The 25706-nt window shown below is 41.5% G+C and overlaps 2 protein-coding genes across 6 annotated transcripts in view; one reads left to right on the forward strand and one right to left on the reverse strand.

Annotated features, from left to right (window-relative positions):
* The first annotated feature begins 1021 nt into the window (after positions 1-1021).
* Positions 1022-5495, forward strand: rtn4rl2b (reticulon 4 receptor-like 2b). The gene is made up of 3 exons (XM_084429500.1): positions 1022-1202; positions 2576-2802; positions 3360-5495. The coding sequence occupies exons 1-3, from the start codon at positions 1145-1147 to the stop codon at positions 4437-4439; spliced, it is 1365 nt and encodes a 454-aa protein (XP_084285626.1). The 5' UTR covers positions 1022-1144; the 3' UTR covers positions 4440-5495.
* A 14795-nt stretch (positions 5496-20290) lies between these two features.
* jakmip1 (janus kinase and microtubule interacting protein 1) overlaps positions 20291-25706 on the reverse strand; it is a 48349-nt gene continuing 42933 nt past the window's right edge. The window contains exons 15-21 of one of the 5 annotated variants that reach the window (XM_084430762.1): positions 22705-22758; positions 22553-22618; positions 22393-22461; positions 22212-22289; positions 21553-21756; positions 20586-20651; positions 20291-20367 (exon numbers count right to left, since the gene is read on the reverse strand). In XM_084430762.1, the coding sequence (XP_084286888.1) occupies positions 20317-20367; positions 20586-20651; positions 21553-21756; positions 22212-22289; positions 22393-22461; positions 22553-22618; positions 22705-22758 (588 nt within the window). In that variant the 3' untranslated portion in view covers positions 20291-20316. Of the gene's footprint in view, positions 20652-21552; positions 21757-22211; positions 22290-22392; positions 22462-22552; positions 22619-22704; positions 22759-25706 lie in introns of those variants that run through there. The other 4 variants (XM_084430764.1, XM_084430763.1, XM_084430761.1 and 1 more) reach the window with 4 other exon arrangements.

Below are 25706 nucleotides of genomic sequence, written 5' to 3' on the forward strand. Positions count from 1 at the left end.
AAAGTCTTTTAGTATAATTGTACTACGTCCTCCTTCAGTTCGTGTGTTTCTGCTGTGAAATCTGCACTGATTTTTATCAAGTAAACATAAGAGTAACTTTGATATTGTTATAAATATTTCAAGATGAACATTTACTGGACTGAAGCTGACTTGGTTTACCTGATTATCCAAACATCATTTATTAAAAAAGTATCAAATATGATCATCAAGCTTTAGAGGAAGGTTTATTTCTTCATCTCTCATGATTTGTTTGCGTCTGACTGATCTGACTCACCACCGTCAGTCACTATTGTGCCTCTTTAGGCCAGAGAGTGAGCTTTACCTGCTCATCTTTTACTAGCTGGCCACAGTTACACTATACATTATGAACTCTGCCATCTAGTGTATGAATATTAGAAGGACAGTGTTATCTCTAATGAACACATTATTTTTACACATTTTATTTTTTATTCCCCTTCCACTCTGTAAGGAAAAGCTGAGACTATTTGAGTGCACATGATGTGAAAAATCATCTAAACTTACGTTGGAATCAATAAGAAAATCTCATTCATATCTTTTGGGACAGGACCCATGTATTGTGAAAACACATTTGTATTTTTTTGGTATACTAGATATATTCCTATCATAATTGTATTTGTCATACCTGTATTAATTAATATTATAATCTTTAGTTATAATCTATAATACAATATAATATAATCTATAATTGTGTAGGCCTTTTTAAAAGTATACTGCACGTTTTCCTCCGTTAACCTTATCTGTAGCCTACACACTGATTTGACAAATGAGGCTGTAGAAGAATTCTAGCCTGTTGTTTACTAATACGACTCTAGAGAATACAGTCATTTATGTAAAACACCCGTTAAAGTTATTTAGTCATCCCCCTCAACACACTCACTCAGACACACGCTCCGGTTTCCTCCCCCCACCCCCGAGCCCGCCCGCACGCGCGCGCGTTACGCACAAGAGTTTCCGTGTCTCCCGCGTCCGTGGGCAGCCCGTGCTGGACTATAAACGCGTCCGGTGAGCGTCTCTCCTCAGTCGCAGTCGAGCACGAGCAGCACGAGCACCAGAGCACCAGAGCTGACCGGAAGAGCAGATAGCAGCACGCGCACACTAACTCGCTCTCGGTTTGGATTTTGGGATGGAAACTCGTGCGACTACACGAAGCGCTCGCGCCTCCAACACTCTTACCTTCAAGAGTAAGTACCAACATTTTGAACTGTAATTATCAGTCAATGTTTAATGATTATCCATCATTTTATTGGATGCGTAATGACAGCAATTTATTGTATAGCCTACATGTTGCATTTTTTGATTACATTTTGAAGCATATGAGCTGAAAACACTAATTATTATCATTGTTTATGTTTGATAGATGCATATTTAAAGACATTCAAATGCATATCTAACTTTACAGACTATTGTGTATTTTACGTTACAAATAAATTGGTAACACTTTACAATAAGGTTTTATACCTTAGTTAACATGAACTAAGAATTTATTAATTTATTATATTAATAGCATTTATTAATCTTAGTTAATATTAATTTCAACATTAACTAATACAGTATTAAAATCAAAGGTTTGTTAACATTAGTTAATGCACCGTGAACTACAATGAACAGCTGTATTTATATTAACTAACATTAACAAAAGATTAATAATTACTGTAACAAATGTATTGCTCATTGTTAGTTTATGTTAGTGAATACATTAATGTTAACTAATGAACCTTATTGTAAAGTGTTACCAATACATTTTATATAAATAAATCAAATAAATTTTTTATTGTTCTGTATATTTTATATTTTGTAATTATATTTTATAAAATATATAACATAATTCATACATATACATGTATATATACATTGTAGTGTGAAACACATTTTTATGAACATTACACTTTTGATGCAATCAGGATACATATAATAATAATAATAATAATAATTTGTTTACAATGGGAAAATTATAAAGCAACTGTTAAAAAGCAGGTATACGCAATTATGCACTAATGGTACACAGTTACATTTTCCACATTAGTGCTGTGTAGTGAATTAGTACACCTCGTTCTAGAAGAGATGTGGAGTGACCAGGTCATGGGTCAACTAATAGGAAAATCTTGTGCTGGTCACATGAATGCACGCAGTATTATTAATTCACGCTGTGCGTGTCTTTAAGCGCCATGTTATTGTGTAGAGTTACCGGACACCGTGAGCTCCCCTCTTAAATATTCATGAGCTGCAGTAATTGAATTGGGTTCGGTTTCACAAACCTGAAGTGAATCCAAGCTTTTTGTTTCATGCAAACTGTCCTGTCATGTCCCGGATGGACAGTTTGAGTCTCCGACTGCACAGAGCTGCTTTTGTCAAGCAGGATATCAAATTTTGGCTAGTTAACCGAGCAATGATACCTCAAATAGCATCTGTCACGTCATGTTTAATCCAGCATGACAAATGACAAAGTGTTTCTTCATGTCTGCATCACTCCAGAACTTTCAGTAACCGTAGAACAGCTTCTTCTCACAAGCGAACATGAACCTCATGTTAAGTCTATGCTCTTCTCTCTCCACAGGTGGTTTGTCTCTGTGGTTGGTGGTATGGCTGTTGGCATGTCGCTGTGCACCGGGTCAGGCGTGCCCCAGGCTGTGTGTGTGCTACCACACGCCCATGACTGTGAGCTGTCAGTCTCAGAACTACACCGCTGTTCCCACCGGTGTGCCCTACGACTCCCAGCGCGTCTTCTTGCAGAACAACCGTATCGCCGAGCTCAGAGCCGACTCCTTTGGCTTCGAAACACAGGTGAGGACATATTTATGTTTATAAAATGGTTAGTTCCAGTCCTTGGTTCTGATTGGTCAATATCTGTGTGTTATTCGCTATAAAACACGGCTATAACCGCTTCACCCAACGGTTCTGTGTATCACTACACAACACCCCTAGCAACCACTCTTAGCAACGCAACACATGTTTGATCTCACTGATATTGTTCACTGAAGCTTATAGAGCAGAGTATAGTGAGAGATCGAGTGAGCGAGAGTACCTGCATTTACAGTAGATTTAGCATTTTCCTTCAGGTCAGTCCTATATTCGTGATAAAAAATCAGTTTGAATGTCCGCTGCGATATCTTGTCCTTTTAACAGCTAGGCTAAGGGTTTTCCCGTGACACGCTAGTCATTCATCAGTCGAGTCTTGCTTCTCTGTGTTCGCAACAAGTTTCAGTCCTTTCAATATAAAAGTCTTCTCTACTGACTGACTCACTCATAAAGACAGTGTTTTCCGCCATCTAATGGAGAAATAATGCAACTTCTGTGTGAAGATATGAGCAGAGATCAATCTTTACCTTCTGAATCCGCAGGTCCTATGGCTGTACTCCAATAACATCACATGGATCGAAGCAGGTGCCTTCAGCAATCTGCGTGTCCTAGAGGAACTGGATTTGAGTGATAACCCTTCCCTGCGCAGGCTGGACGGGGGGGCGTTCAGGGGACTGGAGCGCTTGCAGAGCCTCCACATGCACCGCTGCCACCTGACCGAGCTGCCCGCCGACCTCTTCCTCAAGCTCTACAGCCTGCAGTTCCTCTACCTGCAGGAGAACCAGCTGACACACCTCCCCGACGGACTCTTCTCCGACCTGGTCAACCTCACACACCTGTTCCTGCATGGCAATCGCATCCGCGTCCTCTCTGAGAACGCCTTCCGCGGCCTGGTGAATCTCGACCGGCTGCTGCTGCACGACAACCGCATCCGGCAGGTCCATCGACGAGCCTTCCGGGACCTGGGCCGATTGACCATCCTCTATCTCTTCAACAACACTCTGCAGGAGCTGCCGGGTCAGGTGTTGAAGGACACGTCCTCGGTGCAGTTCCTCAGGCTCAATGCCAACCCCTGGACCTGCGGATGTGAAGCCAGGTCGCTCTGGGAGTGGTTCCGCAAATCTCGGATCTCCAGCTCAGACGTAACCTGCTCTTCACCAGCCCCTCGGAAAGGCCAGGACCTGAGATTCCTGCGGGAGATGGACTTCGCGCTCTGCCCGTTGCCTGACCCAGGATCCATGGCTGGCACTACAACCACCACCTTCAGCACCAAGACTCGCTGGTGGTTCTCAAAGAACAAGCCGGCCTCATCATCCAAGAGCCACTTTCACAAGAGCAGCGAGACCCTGAAGGCCTTTCCAGTCAAGCATCCCTCATCTTCATCACCCTCCTTTTCCTCCAAGTACGATCTCACAGTGGAGGAGGCTGCTCTGCCCAAGCTGGAGCCCGAAGAGTACTGGGCAAACTACGGCAATGAGGACGCAGCCTCAGTCCCCTGTTTCGAGCTCGATTGCCCACCCGGTTACGACTCTCCCGTTCTCCCGTCTTCCTCTTCGGCTTCACTTCTGTCCTTCCTCTCGCTCACAGCACTGACTCTCTCTTTCCATTTGCTCTTTGGCTGAACTTTCCTTCTCCTCCTCTTCCTCTTTTGTTATGCTCCACTACCTTTGTCCTGCGATCGGCTTATGCTGATTAATGCATAGAAGCAGCCATGCAGAAAAGGCAGACAAGACTGAATATAACAACACATGAAACACAACAAACAGTAGAACAGAGACAGGGCTACTGCATGCAGCAGGATTACTCAAGTCATGTTCTCCTCTAGAATAAGAGAACATAGGACAAGGAGACGAGTAAAGAGGGGAATATAGGGAGTCATGTGGAAAATGAAACTAGAGGTAAAGGTCAATGAGGGAAGTCTCTTGACAAGAGAGGAAAACTCTCATACCAGCAAAATGAGACTACGTAAATTATCAATGAACATCATATCATTGTGTAAATAGGAACATGCACATACTCAAAGACTTACTTTTCCAACAGGAGCCTGAACATGCTAGTCAGTAGATCTCTTAGTCTTTTGAGTGATTGTTGGGTACCACACCAGATACATCATCACATTCAGTGGCTCCAAAAGACTGTTCATACTACGTAAGCTACACTTAAAATGACTACATTTCAAGAAAAAAATTATAAAACAATTATAAAATGATAAAACAATAGAGATATTCTAATTGGACACATTTATATGCCACTAGTTTTGATATTTTATTATATAATGCACTGATATTTTTTGGAGTGGTTAAGGTGAGTATTTTTTCAATGGAATATTTCCATTGTAAATGATATGATTAAAAGATGAGCTAATGGAAGAATGGACTGACAGAGACCCGTCACTAATGTTTTTCACGTGTTGAAACTGTGTCAAGTACTTTAGGTTGTGTTAGTTAATCTGAGTTGTGCCAGGTACTTTGGATATCAGGTGAAATTAGAGCAGGAAGTCAATGTTTAATTCAACCTGAAGAACTCGGGAACCACTTGAGGTTTTTTCTCTGTGTAAGATCTCTCTCTCTGTGAGCACGTGTTCAGCTGTTTACAGAACAAAATGTCAAACACAATCATGCTTTGTCATAAAAAACTTGTAAATAAAAATCAATGAATAAATATTCATTATCTTTGCCATATTACTGAGTGATCTCTTGTTGCAGTATTTGATGTGTGTGTGTGTGTGTGTGTGTGTTTGTGTTTAAACAAGAGGGTGATGAAGAAGTGATACATCTGATTTAAAAAACAAAAAAACATTGTTAAAATGGCACAATTGTAAAATGGCCACACACACACACACATATTTTTTTCAGTATTCAGTTAGCTGCCAGTATGCATGCAATAACTGTTTTAGTTAAATAATAAACACAAACTAACATTGATATACAACTTGAAACTAACATTTTTCTATTATCTAGAATTCCTCACCTGATATGTCATAAGATAACCCCCCTCAACAATACAAGTATACTCTAAAACCCCTGGATGTTAAGTGCATTGCTCAGAGTTTGCTCTTTCACAGCTCATTTAAAGCTGCAGTCCATAGTTGTCCCTCTTTGTCGCCATCTCTGTTCGAAATCTGCAATTGCAGTTATTTGCGGAATTATCAACTTTAGGTGGATTGTGCCTCGGCACGGCACAGCGCGGATGAATCCAATGTTTTGAGGAGAATGTGCGGCTGTCAGTCGCCGCGCCGGTGTGGATACTGGCATTCGCAATCACGGTGTGGATACTGGCATTCGCATTCTACTTTTGGAAGTGTGACCAACATAATTTTCACCAGAAAATGTCGTATGAACAAGTAAATAACATCCACTTTTATTCTGACCAACTAAGGGGAAAAAAGCATTGCAGTAAATCACGCTGATTAAATCTAACGATCGCTTATCATATCACGTCAAACCGTGCAAATTATACTTTGTTCTCAAATTGTTAATGTTAACAACATCAGCATTGCGTGACTACATTTAATGCCCTCCTGATATTATCCTTGTTTTCGCATGGGCCGCTCGCAGTAGAGTTCTCAACGGGCCTGAAAATAACAACCCGACCCGACCCGGCCCGTGGCTTTTAAAGCCCGGACCCGATGTAACCCGACACATAAACATGAATTATCTGCCCGAACCCGGCCCGCGGCCCGACGCCGCGTCGGATTTTTTTTTTCTCATACACGTATTATCATGACCAGCAGACGGAAATTCAAATCAACCTTTAATGTTCACGCCTTTTAACAATACAAACAACTGAAACAATAAACTTTAAATATATAAATAGGCTGTAGTAGCGACGGTGAATTCACCTGCGGCAAGTTTACTTTTCACCAACTCCATCTTCTTCTCCAGGCTAAAGGCGTGCACACAGCGGCGTCAGGTCTGCCCCCGCCCCTCTCCGTGATGCACTTGCAGCCAGACTTTCTTTACGGTGAACAGCAGCGATGATTAATAAATGTTTTTTTTTTCACTGACTGGAAAAGATTAAGCCCGAGGTCCGACCCGACCCGAGTCATTTGATTATATTTTCGACCCGAACCCGGCCCGAACCCGCGGGTCCCGTCGGGTTTGTCGGGCCGACCCGACCCGTTGAGAACTCTAGCTCGCAGTCTAATTTTTTTCTGTGTGAATCTCCAGTTGTTACTGGTGATTGTCGTTTGAACCTTTCTGGATCCGCCATCAAACTGATAAGTTTAATTATAATTATATCAAGTGCTGTGAGAAAAGGCTATATATCTCCACCTCCAGCATCCTCACACTCATAGCCTACTAGCTGAGACTCTTCTTTATGTGGACAGATGTGACTTTATGCATACAGATGTGACTTTATGTGGACTTTACGTAATGACACAAAGACATGCTTGAATTTCCCGCGGAAATCCACCAGTACCACTGGAATTAAAAACATTATTACAAGCTTACCGTGTTGAATTGAGCTAAGGCAAGCAGAGAGTTTTGAACATTGGCTGGTTCTGTTCTTGCTCAAAATTTTCAAGATTGTTTCAAAGCAGCTTTCAGTGAAAACAGGAAATTAATGCAACAAAGTTTGTTTCTGCTGTACAGCAGATCTAGAATAAGATCATTGTTTAGTATAAGTATGTTCATCCTTGATTCATTTCCGTCATAAAAATCAATAGTTATTAATTTATGGGCCGTTTACACGACACCATTTTCAACCGAAGTAAACAATTGAGAAAGAACTGAAATAATAATTGTATGATCATGTAGATAGCAGATTATATATTATATTGAAATGCTTGACCGTCACAAGGAGACACTTTGGAGATACAGGAGCTTGGGCACATTCTCCATGTATTCTCATCTAATTCCTGTCTAGGTGTAACAATGGAGGTTACAATGAGATCTTTCCTATGGCCATTTGTGGGTATACAAACTCTCACAGTAAATCAACCGGAAGTTTCTTCACCAAAGACGCACTTGCTTCATTCTCTCACAGTGTGCTGTTTGTTCTAGGCTTTGTGTTCGGCATTGTTCTGCTGTCTCGTGTGTCAATCACTTGCATTCAGGCATTCATGAGCCAGCCATTCATTCATCTCTCGTTTCCTAAATCTCATCATCCCCTCATACGCTCCATCCAGATGGTTCTGTTTGCATGGACGTGTGTTGGCGTAGCTGTGACGTGCATCATCAGTCATGTGTCATGCCTGAGAGAGTACAAGTGTGTGCATGAGTGTAAATGTTCCATCTGCGAGATCATTAGCACTATTAATTTAGGGAGCGAACAGAATGTGGGGAGAGACTAAAAAAAGATCAAGTTTGAACCACAAATAACATTATGTTACTGGAGACAAGGCCATATTGGAGTAACGAACCATACTACAATATTAGTGAATGTATCAGGAGTGTACACTAATGGTTGTGTGTCAGATATAGTGTACACTAGTGGATATGTAACACAGACAGAGTGTACATACAGAGCTTCAGATAGAGTGTACATATTAGTGTATCAGATGGAGTGTACACTAGTGAATATACATCACAAGGAGTGTACACTATAGTGAATATATATCAGATGTAGTGTACACTAGAGTATATTTATCAGATGGAGTGTACACTAGTGTATATTTATCAGATGTAGTGTACACTAGTGTATATTTATCAGATGGAGTGTACACTAGTGTATATTTATCAGATGGAGTGTACACTACAGTGAATATATATCAGATGTAGTGTACACTAGTGTATATTTATCAGATGGAGTGTACACTAGTGAATATATATCAGATGGAGTGTACACTAGTGAATATATATCAGATGTAGTGTACACTAGTGTATATTTATCAGATGGAGTGTACACTACAGTGAATATATATCAGATGTAGTGTACACTAGTGTATGTTTATCAGATGGAGTGTACACTACAGTGAATATATATCAGATGTAGTGTACACTAGTGTATGTTTATCAGATGGAGTGTACACTACAGTGAATATATATCAGATGTAGTGTACACTAGTGTATGTTTATCAGATGGAGTGTACACTACAGTGAATATATATCAGATGTAGTGTACACTAGTGTATGTTTATCAGATGGAGTGTACACTATAGTGAATATATATCAGATGTAGTGTACACTAGTGTATGTTTATCAGATGGAGTGTACACTATAGTGAATATATATCAGATGTAGTGTACACTAGTGTATGTTTATCAGATGGAGTGTACACTACAGTGAATATATATCAGATGTAGTGTACACTAGTGTATGTTTATCAGATGGAGTGTACACTACAGTGAATATATATCAGATGTAGTGTACACTAGTGTATATTTATCAGATGGAGTGTACACTACAGTGAATATATATCAGATGTAGTGTACACTAGTGTATGTTTATCAGATGGAGTGTACACTATAGTGAATATATATCAGATGTAGTGTACACTAGTGTATGTTTATCAGATGGAGTGTACACTATAGTGAATATATATCAGATGTAGTGTACACTAGTGTATGTTTATCAGATGGAGTGTACACTACAGTGAATATATATCAGATGTAGTGTACACTAGTGTATATTTATCAGATGGAGTGTACACTACAGTGAATATATATCAGATGTAGTGTACACTAGTGTATATTTATCAGATGGAGTGTACACTACAGTGAATATATATCAGATGTAGTGTACACTAGTGTATGTTTATCAGATGGAGTGTACACTATAGTGAATATATATCAGATGTAGTGTACACTAGTGTATGTTTATCAGATGGAGTGTACACTATAGTGAATATATATCAGATGTAGTGTACACTAGTGTATGTTTATCAGATGGAGTGTACACTACAGTGAATATATATCAGATGTAGTGTACACTAGTGTATGTTTATCAGATGGAGTGTACACTACAGTGAATATATATCAGATGTAGTGTACACTAGTGTATATTTATCAGATGGAGTGTACACTACAGTGAATATATATCAGATGTAGTGTACACTAGTGTATGTTTATCAGATGGAGTGTACACTATAGTGAATATATATCAGATGTAGTGTACACTAGTGTATGTTTATCAGATGGAGTGTACACTATAGTGAATATATATCAGATGTAGTGTACACTAGTGTATGTTTATCAGATGGAGTGTACACTATAGTGAATATATATCAGATGTAGTGTACACTAGAGTATATTTATCAGATGTAGTGTACAACACTAGTGTATATTTATCAGATGGAGTGTACACTATAGTGAATATATATCAGATGTAGTGTACACTAGTGTATATTTATCAGATGTAGTGTACAACACTAGTGTATATTTATCAGATGGAGTGTACACTATAGTGAATATATATATCAGATGTAGTGTACACTAGTGTATATTTATCAGATGGAGTGTCCACTATAGTGAATATATATCAGATGTAGTGTACACTAGTGTATATTTATCAGATGGAGTGTACACTATAGTGAATATATATCAGATGTAGTGTACACTAGTGTATGTTTATCAGATGGAGTGTACACTATAGTGAATATATATCAGATGTAGTGTACACTAGAGTATATTTATCAGATGTAGTGTACAACACTAGTGTATATTTATCAGATGGAGTGTACACTATAGTAAATATATATCAGATGTAGTGTACACTAGTGTATATTTATCAGATGTAGTGTACACTAGTGTATATTTATCAGATGGAGTGTACACTATAGTGAATATATATCAGATGTAGTGTACACTAGTGTATATTTATCAGATGTAGTGTACACTAGTGTATATTTATCAGATGGAGTGTACACTAGTGTATATTTATCAGAAGGAGTGTACACTAGTGAATATACATCAGAAGGAGTGTACACTAGTGAATATATATCAGGAGTGTACACTAGTGAATATACATCAGAAGGAGTGTACACTATAGTGAATATATATCAGATGTAGTGTACACTAGTGTATATTTATCAGAAGGAGTGTACACTAGTGTATATTTATCAGATGGAGTGTACACTAGTGTATATTTATCAGATGGAGTGTACACTAGTGTATATATATCAGATGTAGTGTACACTAGTGTATATTTATCAGATGGAGTGTACACTAGTGTATATTTATCAGAAGGAGTGTACACTAGTGAATATACATCAGAAGGAGTGTACACTAGTGAATATATATCAGGAGTGTACACTAGTGAATATACATCAGATGGAGTGTACACTATAGTGAATATATATCAGATGTAGTGTACACTAGTGTATATTTATCAGAAGGAGTGTACACTAGTGAATATACATCAGAAGGAGTGTACACTAGTGAATATATATCAGGAGTGTACACTAGTGAATATACATCAGAAGGAGTGTACACTAGTGAATATATATCAGGAGTGTACACTAGTGAATATATATCAGATGGAGTGTACACTAGTGTATATTTATCAGATGGAGTGTACACTATAGTGAATATATATCAGATGTAGTGTACACTAGTGTATGTTTATCAGAAGGAGTGTACACGAGTGAATATACATCAGTTGGAGTGAATCTACATCACAAGGAGTGTGCACTATTGAATATATAGCAGAAGGAATATACACTATTGAATATACATCAGGTGGAGTGTGCACTAGTGAATATACATCAGGTGAAGTGTGCACTAGTGAATATACATCAGAAGGAGTGTACACTAGTGAATATATATCAGGAGTGTACACTAGTGAATATATATCAGATGGAGTGTACACTAGTGAATATATATCAGAAGGAGTGTACAATAGTGTATATATATCAGAAGGAGTGTACACTAGTGTTTATTTATCAAATGGAGTGTACACTAGTGCAGCCTTTCTCAAACTTTTTTCCGTCAGGGCACCTTTCAAAAGTGCATAAAATCTCAAGGCACCCCAGTGTAAAATATAATTTAAAAACACTGCATAACCCAAATGTAATGCAAATTTTATATATATATATATATATATATATATATATATATATATAAAATGAATTTACAATTTTATTAATCCGTTCATATGTTTAAAACCCTTTCACACGTAAATTTAAAATATTCTGGCTGACCCCCCAGCGTGAGTTTTTCAAGGTGACCGTTATTCAGAATGTGTCACTTTATGGTTTCCATGGTGACGCGTCATTGCCTGTCACGTGACACACCACAGCAACAACAGAGCTGAATGAATGATGATCTGCTTTTATGTCATTTTTCCTTTTTTATTCAAAATATTCACAAATTTGTTAGATATGGCATGAAATATCTGATATTCCGATTGTCAAATATATGCAAGTGGAAGTGTTTTGTTTTTTGAACACCTTTATAACGATCGCGTTAGTTGAGCTGTATGCCATATTAGTTTGTGCCGCAGATGCAGTTCAGAGAATCGGATCTGTTGGATTTACAATAAGTGAATTCATCCACTTCTCCCGAAATACATAAAAGTAAGTGGCAGGTGAACTGGGAGAAGAACAGAGTAAACTTTAAAGTTACTTACACAATGTGTATCTGATATGAATAAAACTAATTATAATGGAAAGGATTATTATTGCCTCTTCCTTTGACATCAGTGTGTATTTTACAAACTCTAAATGTATTGTTTTTTAGTACTTATGTCTGAAACCTAAAACAAACATTATGTGGATGAAAACACTGAAAAGTTGTGATATATGACAGCTGAGCGCGCCTGTCTCTGGCTCAGCTCCAGCCAACGCGCGAAAGCACATTTGAATTTAGCAGTTGATCACGTCATGCACTGACCGTTCTAATCACACCGGTGTGATCGTACACTCCAGGGACCAGCCTAGACTGATCACACCGGTGTGGTCGTACGTGCGAAAGGGTTAAAAATAAGAAGAATGTATTTATGTAAATTCAAATATATTTATAATATGAAATGTCCGATTTTTTTTTTTTTTTTTTTACCTACGAAATGTTTTGGCGGCACCCCTGACACAGTCAGGGGGCACCCCAGTGTGCCGCGGCACCCACTTTGAGAAAGGCTGCACTAGTGTACATATATATCAGGAGAGTACACTAGTGAATATATATATCAGAAGGAGAGTGTAACGGTGGAGGCCGCCCTAACATACATAAATTATTTTAAAGAAAACTTCGGGCGCCAGACAAGATTAAACCTGTCAAATTTAAATTAACCCAGGATAGCAAAAAAAAAAAAAAAAACACCTGTTACACAACAAATCAAAATAATCATCCCAGAAAAATTCAGTTCACAAGGGATATTTATTATTCAAGTATATAATGTTCATAATAATAATAATAACACAACCTCCTTTAAAAAAAAAAAAAAATGAAATGGAAATAAAAAAACAAACAATAAAAATAAAGTTCAACATTAGCAGTAATAATCAACTCGGTCTTTGAAATCCGTGCAGAAAACACATCACGCTAATCCACGTTTGCAGATTCGTGTCCACATTCATTCACAAATTGTCCATAAAAAAAAAAGAAAAGAGAAAAAGTAAACATTTGATAACATTTCATTCATTTCATTCTGTTGTTAATTGAAATACTCTACACATTCACACAAAGGGAAAGTGAAAATAAAACAAACAATGTTGTGGCACAGATTTTCTTCACTGCCACACTCCCACACTGGAGTTCTGCTGGGGTTAGTCCAGTGGTCTCTTGAACGGCTGAATTAAGGGCGAATCTGAATTCTGGTAAGAACTGGTCCCACCCCTGATGGTTGTCATCCACATAGGCTGCCATCATGTTCTTGAGAATTCGATTTACTCTCTCCGTCATGTTAGTTTGTGGGTGGTAAACTGTAGTTAATTTGGGAGTAATACTCCAGTTCTCACACAACTCTCTGAATACAGATGAAACAAACTGAGCCCCTCGGTCTGAGAGAATGAAGTCGGGTACACCCCACCGTGTCAGGATGTCTTTTCTGAAGGTGGAGGCAACATTCTGGGCTGTGGCACTACGAATGGGGAACAACTCAACCCATCTGGAATAATAATCAACAAAAACCAGCAGGTATTCATTTCAGTTTGTGCTACGTGTTAACGCGCCCATGATGTCGACTCCCAGCATTTGGTTTGGGCGGCTGGTAGTGATTTGCTGTAGTTTTCCAGCAGGTTTTTGGTTATCACTTTTCAAAGTTTGACATGCTGTTTCACAGCTGACCACATGACTGGCCAAAATGAAGTCGCTTGTAGGTCTTGTAGATTCCTCCATGGCCACAGATGGGAGTGGAGTGATAGTGCTGGAGAAGGGTGGATCTGAGACTGCTGGGAATGTAGATTCTGTAATGCAACTGGTTATTTGCCAGGTATGTTTTATGATACAATTTGTCCTCAATTTCATACAGGTCAATCAGACTGGTACAATTATCTGCAACTGCTTGCAATAGTTTTGTAACTTTCGGGGTCTTTGTGCTGTTCTTCCCCCAGGACAACATCTGATACAGACAGAAGACCTGAATAGAGCATCCGGAGCTACATTTAGCTTCCCTTTTCTGTACTCAATAACAAAATCAAATTTCTACAATCGCAGGACCCAAGCTTGTGCTCCAAGAAATGTTGCCACTTTTCCAGGGCCCAGATGACTGCAAGACATTCTTTCTCCGTTGCAGTATAATTGAGTTCGGCCCCAGTTAAGGTTAGGCTTGCATAGGCGATAACCTCCTCTCTGCCAGCATCCCTCCGTTGTGCTAATATGGCACCCAGACTGGTGTCACTGGCATCGGTGTATACAGTGAATGGATGCTGAAGATCAGGATGGCCAAGAATGGGTGGTGAAGTGAGGCAAGACTTTAGCTGGTCAAAAGCTTGTTGACACTGAATTGTCCATTGAAAACTATGTCCCTTCTTTTTCAGTGCATTGAGGGGTTCAGTAATCTTAGAAATATTCCGAACAAACCGGTGATACCACCCTGCTAAACCGAGGAAACGCTGAACTTCCTTCAAGTTCGCAGGCACAGGGTAGGCATGAATGGCTTGAGTCTTACATGGGTCTGCTGAAATGCCTTTGACACTTACAACAAGTCCTAGGAAGGTGATTTCTTGAAGACAGAATTTACTTTTCTTCAAGTTAATGGTGAGACCAGCAGTTTCTAGTCTATGGAGGACAGTCTGGAGGTCGTGGAAATGCTGGGTTATTGAAGGAGAGTACACAATGATGTCATTGATGTACACAAAGCATATTTTTCTCCTTAGTTCTCCCAGAACTGTCCCCATGAGCCTCTGAAAAGTTGCGGGCGAATTTTTGAGCCCAAACGGCATAACATTAAATTAAAAGAGACCTGCAGGAGTGATGAAGGCTGTCTTGGTTTTACTGTCGGAGTCCATGGTCACCTGCCAATATCCACTGTTTAGATCAATAGTAGAGAAGATGGCTGCCCTAGAGAGTGATTCCAGAATTTCTGTTATATTGGGAAGAGGGTAAGCGTCACTTTCTGTTACAGAATTAACCTTTATGTAATCCACACAGAATCTAAATTTGCCGTCTTTTTTAGGTACTAAGACCACCGGTGATTCCCAACCAGAGTGGGAGGGTTCAACTATTCCTTGCCTCAACATTTCATCAAGTTGCTCATCCAGTGCAAGTTGCTTAATGGGAGACAAACTGTATGGTCGTTGTTTGATGGGTACTTGGCTGTTGGCATAGATGCGGTGTTGAAGAACCTCAGTACGTCCAGTACGGAGAGTACATACCTGAGGGCTGCCTTTCAAGATTTGGAGTAACTGTAGCTTACCTTCAAAGAGTAAATGAGCAACATCCACAGCATTTTTTATCAATGTCTTTTCATTAATACTGTCAAGTTGTTGAATTTGCAATGGTGATGATAGAGGGGGAACAGAAATTAACAAGGAAAGGTTTTGTGTGGCTTTCTTAAGTTGACACCTCTCACTTGGATTTCCTGGTAGGAGAGTGTAACGATGGTGGCCACCCTAACATAAATGAATTATTTTAAAGAAAACTTCGGGCGCCAGATAGGATTAAACCTGTCAAAATTTAAATTAACCCAGGATAGCACAAAAAATAACCACCTCTTACACAACAAATCAAAATAATAATCCCAGAATTTCCAGGTACGACACACTTCCCTATATCTAACCACCCATTCACGCAAAGGGAAAGTGAAAGTAAAACAAACAATGTTGTGGCACAGATTTTCTTCACTGCCACAAGTGTACACTAGTGAATATATATCAGAAGAAGTGTACACTAGTGAACATATATATAAGAAGAAGTGTACATTAGTGAATATATATAAGGAGTTTACACTAGTGAATATATATCAGGAGTGTACACTAGTGAATATATATCAGGAGTGTACACTAGTGAATATATATCAGGATGTAAATATATCGTTGTGAGGAGGGTCTGGCGTATGGAGTGTGTGTTGTGAAGAGGGTCTGGCGTATGGAGTGTGTGTTGTGAATAGGGTCTGGCGTGTGGAGTGTGTGTTGTGAGGAGGGTCTGGTGTGTGGAGTATGTGTTGCGAGGAGGGTCTGGCATGTGGAGTGTGTGTTGTGAGGAGGGTCTGGCGTATGGAGTCTGTGTTGTGAGGAGGGTCTGGCATGTGGAGTGTGTGTTGGGAAGAGGGTCTGGCGTGTGGAGTGTGTTCAGAGGTGTGTGTGATGTGAGGAGGGTCTGGCGTATGGAGTGTGTGTTGTGAGGAGGGTCTGGCATGTGGAGTGTGTGTTGTGAAGAGGGTCTGGCGGGTGGAGTGTGTGTTGTGAGGAGGGTCTGGCATGTGGAGTGTGTGTTGTGAAGAGGGTCTGGCGTATGGAGTGTGTGTTGTGAGGAGGGTCTGGCATGTGGAGTGTGTGTTGTGAAGAGGGTCTGGCGTATGGAGTCTGTGTTGTGAGGAGGGTCTGGCATGTGGAGTGTGTGTTGGGAAGAGGGTCTGGCGTGTGGAGTGTGTTCAGAGGTGTGTGTGTTGTGAGGAGGGTCTGGTGTGTGGAGTATGTGTTGCGAGGAGGGTCTGGCATGTGGAGTGTGTGTTGTGAGGAGGGTCTGGCGTATGGAGTCTGTGTTGTGAGGAGGGTCTGGCATGTGGAGTGTGTGTTGTGAAGAGGGTCTGGCGTGTGGAGTGTGTTCAGAGGTGTGTGTGTTGTGAGGAGGGTCTGGTGTGTGGAGTATGTGTTGCGAGGAGGGTCTGGCATGTGGAGTGTGTGTTGTGAGGAGGGTCTGGCGTATGGAGTCTGTGTTGTGAGGAGGGTCTGGCATGTGGAGTGTGTGTTGGGAAGAGGGTCTGGCGTGTGGAGTGTGTTCAGAGGTGTGTGTGATGTGAAGAGGGTCTGGCATGTGTATTCAGAGGTGTGTGTGATGTGAGGAGGGTCTGGCGTGTGGAGTGTGTGTTGTGAGGAGGGTCTGGCATGTGGAGTGTGTGTTGTGAGGAGGGTCTGGCATGTGGAGTGTGTGTTGGGAAGAGGGTCTGGCGTGTGGAGTGTGTTCAGAGGTGTGTGTGATGTGAAGAGGGTCTGGCATGTGTATTCAGAGGTGTGTGTGATGTGAGGAGGGTCTAGCTGGTGGAGTGTGTGTTGTGAGGAGGGTCTGGCATGTGGAGTGTGTGTTGGGAAGAGGGTCTGGCGTGTGGAGTGTGTTCAGAGGTGTGTGTGATGTGAGGAGGGTCTGGCGTATGGAGTGTGTGTTGTGAAGAGGGTCTGGCGTGTGGAGTGTGTTCAGAGGTGTGTGTGATGTGAGGAGGGTCTGGCGTATGGAGTCTGTGTTGTGAGGAGGGTCTGGCATGTGGAGTGTGTGTTGTGAAGAGGGTCTGGCGTGTGGAGTGTGTTCAGAGGTGTGTGTGTTGTGAGGAGGGTCTGGTGTGTGGAGTATGTGTTGTGAGGAGGGTCTGGCATGTGGAGTGTGTGTTGGGAAGAGGGTCTGGCGTGTGGAGTGTGTTCAGAGGTGTGTGTGATGTGAGGAGGGTCTGGCGTATGGAGTGTGTGTTGTGAGGAGGGTCTGGCATGTGGAGTGTGTGTTGTGAAGAGGGTCTGGCGTGTGGAGTGTGTTCAGAGGTGTGTGTGATGTGAGGAGGGTCTGGCGTGTGGAGTGTGTGTTGTGAGGAGGGTCTGGCGTGTGGAGTGTGTGTTGTGAGGAGGGTCTAGCTGGTGGAGTGTGTGTTGTGAGGAGGGTCTGGCGTGTGGAGTGTGTGTTGTGAGGAGGGTCTGGCGTGTGGAGTGTGTGTTGTGAGGAGGATCTGGCGAATGGAGTGTGTGTTGTGAGGAGGGTCTAGCGTATGGAGTGTGTGTTGTGAGGAGGGTCTAGCGTATGGAGTGTGTGTTGTGAGGAGGGTCTAGCGTATGGAGTGTGTGTTGTGAGGAGGGTCTAGCGTATGGAGTGTGTGTTGTGAGGAGGGTCTAGCGTATGGAGTGTGTGTTGTTGTCACACTCAGACAAAGGCAGACAGGATTGAGGTAAATATACAACAAGTTAATGTGCAGAGGGTGAGCGGTGCAGGGAGAATAATGCAGTGCGATGAATATGATGTGGCGATGACTTAGCTGACCGGGAAGAATGTCTTTGCAGGAGAGAAGTAGAGAAGATGAGCCTGGATGAGGAAGAACGACAACGATGGGAAGATCGGGACTTCAGGTTACTAGTGTGGATGAAGATCACTCAGGTGAGCAGTCTGTGGCGCTTGTCAACGATGAGGTCGATAAACGAGGAACAGCGTTTCTCAGATGAGTAGACAATAGAGCAAGTCATAGTGCAAGTCTAAGACGAGACCAGACAACGAGACTCACTGACAAGAGTCCTTAAATAGAGCTGTAGGATGATCAGTGATGATGGGTGACAGGTGGCGGTGATCAGTGATGATGGGTGACAGGTGACGGTGATCAGTGATGATGGGTGACAGGTGACGGTGATCAGTGAAGGAGGTGCAGGTGAGGGCCAAGGAGGATCATGGGAAATGAAGTGCAGACAGTGGAGATTAGCTGGTGACTGTGACAGTTGTGAGGAGGATCTGGTGTATGGAGTGTGTGTTGTGAGGTTATCTGGTGTATGGAGTGTGTGTTGTGAGGAGTGTGTGTATGAGTCGGGGTGATTAAGAGCTTGCGTCAGAAGCGTGGGGGTCTGCACCCTTTCCCTCTCATCATCCCCACGGTTCTTCTGCTCTGGACTAAAAATACACTCGCCAGACGGCACCAGAGAGGAACACAGAGTGTGTGTGACGGACAGTTGGAATAAAGATGTCTGAAAATAACTGTATCAGTGTAAGCCTAACCCTAACCCTAACCCAGTAGTTGTAATATCTTGTTTTTGGTGGCTTGCATCACATGTCTGTCCCACATCACACACTCGTTCATCACTCTCTCCAGACGAGTGTTAATCTGCTCTGTGTTTAATCATGTTATTAACACTGATTAAATCAAATCTCTGTTTTCCTGTCCAACTCTATTTTTGACAGACAAGTTTATTCAGGGTTTGGCTGAGATTTTTTCTCTGGCTCAGGAATCTCTGTGTTCAAACACACACACACACACACACACACACACACACACACACACACACACACACACACACACACACACACACACACACAGGTGGTTAGTTTCCTGTTTGTCAGTGAAGATTCTGAGGTGTTTGGTCTCACTCCTTCATCTTCTTCATCTTCATTCACTCCTGCACCCGTGCTGCACCTCGTCTCTACTCAAAGCTTCTCTGATGAGACTGAGAACGTTCAGCATCATCATGTTGTAGGTCCAGCACAGTGAGAAGATCTCAGGTGAGGTCTGCAGTCCTGTTCCCCTCTCAGACAACATCAGGACGAGGGATGGGCTGTGTATTACTCTCGACTGCCACCTGTTGGCCGATCTAAACTAACGTCTTCAATAAAGACTGCGTCTCCACCGCTGTCCTGCTCAGATCAGGTTTAATCTTTCTGCACATGCACAGAGTTCTCCATCATTTCAATAAAGTCTTCAAGAGCACATGTGAAAAAAATACAACTTTATTTATTGAAACTAAAAGCAGTCTGACAAGTGTTGAAGTGTCTTTAAATACTTTAACAAATATTTAGGGTGCATTTCATTGATATTTATATTTGTTCACACTATATTCAATCAGACAAAACAATATTAAGCAGCTTCAACTGGAACTTTTGAAATACAAATGTTTCTCTTCGGAAACATTTCATAAAATATTTAAAAACATGATTTTGTACAACTGAGGAATGTCTGTCACCAAAGTTTAAGTTTGTATCTTTCATTTAGATACTGCACCTGTGTGTGTGTGTGTGTGTGTGTGTGTGTGTGTGTGTGTGTGTGTGTGTGTGTGTGTGTGTGTGTGTGTGTGTGTGCGTGCGTGCGTGTGTGTGTGTGTGTGTGTGTGTGTGTGTGTGTGTGTGTGTGAAAGAGAGAGAGAGAGAGAGAGTTTGTGTGTGAGAGAGAGAGAGAGAGAGAGAGTTTGTGTATGTGAGAGAGAGAGAGAGAGAGAGAGAGAGAGAGAGAGAGTGTGTGTGTGTGTGTGTGTGTGTGTGTGTGGGGGGGAGGGGGGGGGGGGGGGGTGTTAAGGCCAGAGAATAAAAGCTAGGGAGAAAAACAAGAAAAGGAACAAAAACTATAAATTATAATAAACATAAATTTCAAACAAGAGAGAGGAGAGGAGAGAAGAATCAGTCTTATGGTCCAGTATGCATTTATAAATGAAAAATTAATTTCAGCCCAATCCAACTTCCCCACAACTACTGAACATGTAAGAGACAGTGTCTATCCAGAAAATGATCTAGCAGAGAGAGAGAGAGAGAGAGAGAGAGAGAGAGACACATCCATACACACCTTTTCTTCAATCTCTTTGATCTGTCTTCTCTGCATGTCGATCTTATCTTCAAGCTCTCTGATCCTCTGTGAGATTAATGAAAAAGTACCAAAATCATAATGTACTAATTCTGTCATTCCAGACCTGTATGGCCTAATATCTTTCATGAAAAACAACAAGAGATATTTAGCAGAATGTTCAAGCATACAATGAAAGTGGATGGTGGCCATCATGCACATTGCATGTAAAGAGCAGCACACACACACACACACACACACACACACACACACGCTCTCTCACACACACACACACACACACACACACACACACATACACACACACACACACACACACACACACACACTCTCTCTCTCTCTAACCCTACCTACCCCTAAACCTACCCATTACACACACACACACACACACACACACACTAACCTTACCCTACCCCTAAACCTACCCATCACACACACACACACACACACACACACACTAACCCTACCCTACCCCTAAACCTACCCATCACACACACACACACACACACACACACACACACTAACCTTACCCTACCCCTAAACCTACCCATCACACACACACACACACACACACACACACGCTAACCTTACCCTACCCCTAAACCTACCCATCACACACACACACACACACACACACACACTCTCTAACCCTACCCATCACACACACACACACACACACACACACACACACACACACACACACACACACACACACACACACACACACACGCTAACCTTACCCTACCCCTAAACCTACCCATCACACACAACTTTCTGCATTTTTACATTTTCAAAAAAGAAACTCATTCTGTATGATTTATAAGCTTGTTTCCTAAATTTATCCCCACAGTGACACGAGTCCCCATAAGTCTGTGTGCATTCAGGTTTAAGTCCCCACCGGGATAGAAAAACATGTACACACACACACACACACACACACAGAGATCCTGACCTGCTGTGCAGACTGGAGCAGCTCCATGCGCTGCTGTAGCACTAGCGTGTCGGCATGGCGACTCTGCCTCAGGATCTGTCTCCGCACCGCCTCCATGGACTCGGCCAGCTGTGCTCTCTGCCTGTCACTCAAACTCTCGCCCACACAGCTGTCTGGATCCTGCTGGAGGGCGGAGTATAGAGTCGCCTCCAGCTCCTGCACCCTCTGAACACCACACACAAACATCTATCATGAGTCGGGACAGTTCCCTTTCGCGGGAACGAGACGCTGCGTCGATGATGCTTTGGGAACGCCCCTGTGTGACTGCGTATGAAGCACGTATGTCGACTAGACGAGAGTGAACGTCACGGGCGGGTGAAAGGATAAAAGCACATCCGGTCTGATCGGTTTCATTTCTCAAATGTTTTACATCTTACAAATTGAGCAAACTGGCACTTGCCACAAATATGATTAAACATTGTCTTTTTAATGAAATAAAGGCATCCATCTATAATGTAAGTAGTGCTACATATGCTTTTACTTTCTTGACAACTGTTTTTATGAGACTTAACTGTGGTACTGTAGGCCAACAACATTTCCTTTACTGACAAAACAGCTGAATAAAATCAAATCAAACGAGGTAGAAATGTTGATCACGCTACAAAATCTCATGGTCCTACCAGTTGGGCATGATCAAGAGCTTGCTTCCTGTAGTCCAGCTCCTCTTCCAGGAAACCTTTCTGTTTGCTGAACAGCTCCTGTTGATCACATCAGTACAGCGAGGTCAAGACAGCAGCACACACTTTAATCGACTGTCATCAAGCCTCATCTATCACTCAGCACAACTCATTCATCTCAGACCTTCTCGTTCTCCAGATCAATCATTTTCTGCGTCAGCGCAGCTTCCGTGCTGTCGATCTGCTTCAGCCACTGGTCACAAAGACAAAGCAATTCAATAGAGCTACAGACAAAATAAAAGCCATATCATCTTTGAGGATTTAAAGAATGAAGGGCATGATACCTTTTCACATAAAGACAGCACAGTGCCTGCTTGAATTACTGTCACCTGCTCCTCATTTCGCAAGTTCTGTCAGCGAGAAGTGGAAAGTTCATTTCAGCTCTCGATTGTGAGAAACAGGAGTAACACGTGCACATATTAAAGATGGTTCTTACCCCATTATCGCCAAGAATGTCAAGCTTTTTCATGAGGTCAGGAATGATAACATCCTACACCAAACACATGTGAAGATGAGGCCATCATACAGTACATGTATGCAAATGTGTGAGGTGTAAAATGTTGGTGTTTATTGTATATGAATAATTGTATTGTATAAAGGATATAACTGTGACATCCTATCGGTTATGGAGTATCAATGGATATAAACTGTTCAAAACGTGACATTTATCAATATGGACGTGAGCGCTGGCTAAGATCAAATCTCACGTCAGGTTTCAACACGAGTATGCACGTTTCTGAGTTATCGTGAACTTGTGTGCAGCAATTGTTATGAGAGCATTTTGACTGGAATAAAAACCTATGAAGCTATATTCATGTGTTGCTAATGGTAAAATATTCTATTGACAGTATGTCATATATCCTATCCATAACATTAGTAAAGTATTTTCTTATATTAAATACTTCTATAATAGTCGTTTGTGATTATGAGGTTTACAGGTGTTTTTGGTCTAAGATCAATGTTCATCAAACATCACTTCTTCTTCTTGGACTTGGCCGTGTTACATTTCTCCATGTTATAAACGTTTCGGTTACTGATGTAAACTTGGTTCCCTGAGATAACAGGAACGATCATTGCGTCAATTACTGATGCTAAAGCAAAACTTTTTTCTCTGAAATACTGAAACCTCATTGAATCGCGTCTGTGCAACTGTACAGACAAATGGCATTTCAGAGCGCTCAAATGGGCAGGGACATCGGCCTATAGAAGCTGGTGCTGAAAGCCATTTCATCCGAATATTTCGACTGAGGAGCAGAAAGCTTGGACTTGATAGCCAGCACAGTCAAGTCAAGTCAAGTCAAGTCATCCTCATTTATATAGCGCTTTTAACAGTGTAGATTGTTTCAAAGCAGCTTTACAGAGATAAACGTATAATTTAAGGTACGATTGTTTTGGCTTTATAGCGGTTCTTTAATAAAGTTATTTTCCAGCTAAAGTTAGTTTTGATTGATTCGCTTCCGTCGCAACGATCATTTGTTATTAAATTAGGGGCCGCTAAGACGACACCATTCTCTCTACACAGACTTTAAACGCGGACCTGTGAGAAACGCTGATGGCGTTCACATGCGCATTAAGAATTGGTTCTATAGTTATGTGCATTTGAATATATGTGCGCAGGTTTGTAATTCTTTACAGACCAAGCCTAAACAAAGTACTGGTCTTTTCTTATAAATTTTGATACAGAATTTAATTAAATTTTGTCACTTCGGGGTAGGTACGCGAAACGAATTTTGTAGCAAGACCAGCATACGCAATGCACCGAAACATTCCCTTTCAAAACGGTTCACTTTGCGTAGAATGGAAGAGCCATCCTGCGAGCCTAACCTGGGGCACTCGAGGTCGGGGCCCTTTGATAGGCTAGCCATCAATCCAGGAGAGCCCACTAGTGGCAGAACCCTCGAAATGAGTTTAAATGGAACAGCCTAAGCCCTTGATCACTGGAATCCGCAATGGAGCTCATTAATTATTTACAGTTTTTCCTTATGAATTTGTTTTAAGCACCATTCCATAGGCCTGTGTGTATGCTTGGGCTGTTGGAGAAAATATAAAAAATTACACAACAAAAATGATAACACAATAAACTATAAGAGTCAGCTTAAGGTAGCTAATAATAAGTTACTCCAATAACAGACATTAGAGTTGTGTGGGGTGGGGGTAAATTAAGTGCGATCTGCTGTGATTTCACAAACGTGTTGCATTGTGGACTATGGGTCTATAGTGTACATATTGAGTAGACTTGCTCCCTCAGTCATAATCGAGGGGTCGAGTGTCTATCCAAATAGACTTACCTCGCCCACTTGACGAAGTTGAACGCACCTCAAAATGATGGCTGGATTCCCCCGAAGGGAAGTGCTTAGGGAAGTTCACAAGTGTTTGTCTAAAAGTGGAGTTATGGACAATCCCATGAGGCAACGGGAGAGGATTTATGAATGGTAGTGAAGCAACGCAACTGACTTCAACAATAGCCGCTTTCCGACCAAGTAGTTACAGGAACTTAGTTATAGGAACTGTCCACTTCTAAACAGTTGTATGAACTACTCTCCCCCAAACTCAGTTTTGCTGTTTGCGTTCGCACTGGCCAAGTGGCCATAGGAACTGGTAGGAGGGGTAAGGGCGTGACGCAAGCACGGGGACTTTTATTTTGACGGCGCGACGGACCTTTATTTTGACGGCGCTGAGAACGCCAGAGCAAACAATGCTCACATTCTCTGTGTTTATTAGTTAGCAATCTGTCTAACAGTACTGTTTAATATCTTATTAGATAGAACTGTTATAGAAAGTAGACAGTATATGAAAAAAAGGTTATTAGCCTATGCCGTGTGGTTGATGTCCAGTGTTGCTAGCTGGGCAGATAAACATAATCATGTTTGGCTTGGTCCCCTCAAAGTTGCGTTGGATTTTCTCTTCAGCATAAAGGTTTAGAGACCCATCTATCACTGTTTTCCATGTTTGTATAGTTAGTTTCTGGAGTAAATATAGGCTATAATCTGTGTGTTTACATATAGCTGTTTTAAAAATGGCGGGTGCTGGTGCTCCGCGTGCGTTCGGTCAATCAGCATACACTAACGTCACAGGTAGTTCCTATAGTGCTGGTTTAGACACTACTCTGAAGTAGGACCTAAATTAGTTCCTCCAAATGGAGTTCCTAGAACTAAAATCGTTCCTAGTTCCTGCGGTGCGAACACGCCGACATCCGGGTACTTTAGCCAATAGTTCTAGGAACTGTGAAAAGGTTCCTCCGGTCGGAACGCGGCTAATACTATTGATCTGACTGTACTGACGCTGCTGTATGAGAACTGAGCTGGAAGATGACATCATTTTAGTAATTTGATAATTGATGATCTTTACAATGGATCTGAATCAACACTGAACTAACTTCAGCTGAACAACAGGCGAAATGCATTATTTTCCTGTTATCGCTATAAAGCTGCTTTGAAA

The sequence above is a fragment of the Rutilus rutilus genome (assembly GCF_951802725.1).
Source record: "Rutilus rutilus genome assembly, chromosome: 14".
Taxonomy (NCBI): domain Eukaryota; kingdom Metazoa; phylum Chordata; class Actinopteri; order Cypriniformes; family Leuciscidae; genus Rutilus; species Rutilus rutilus.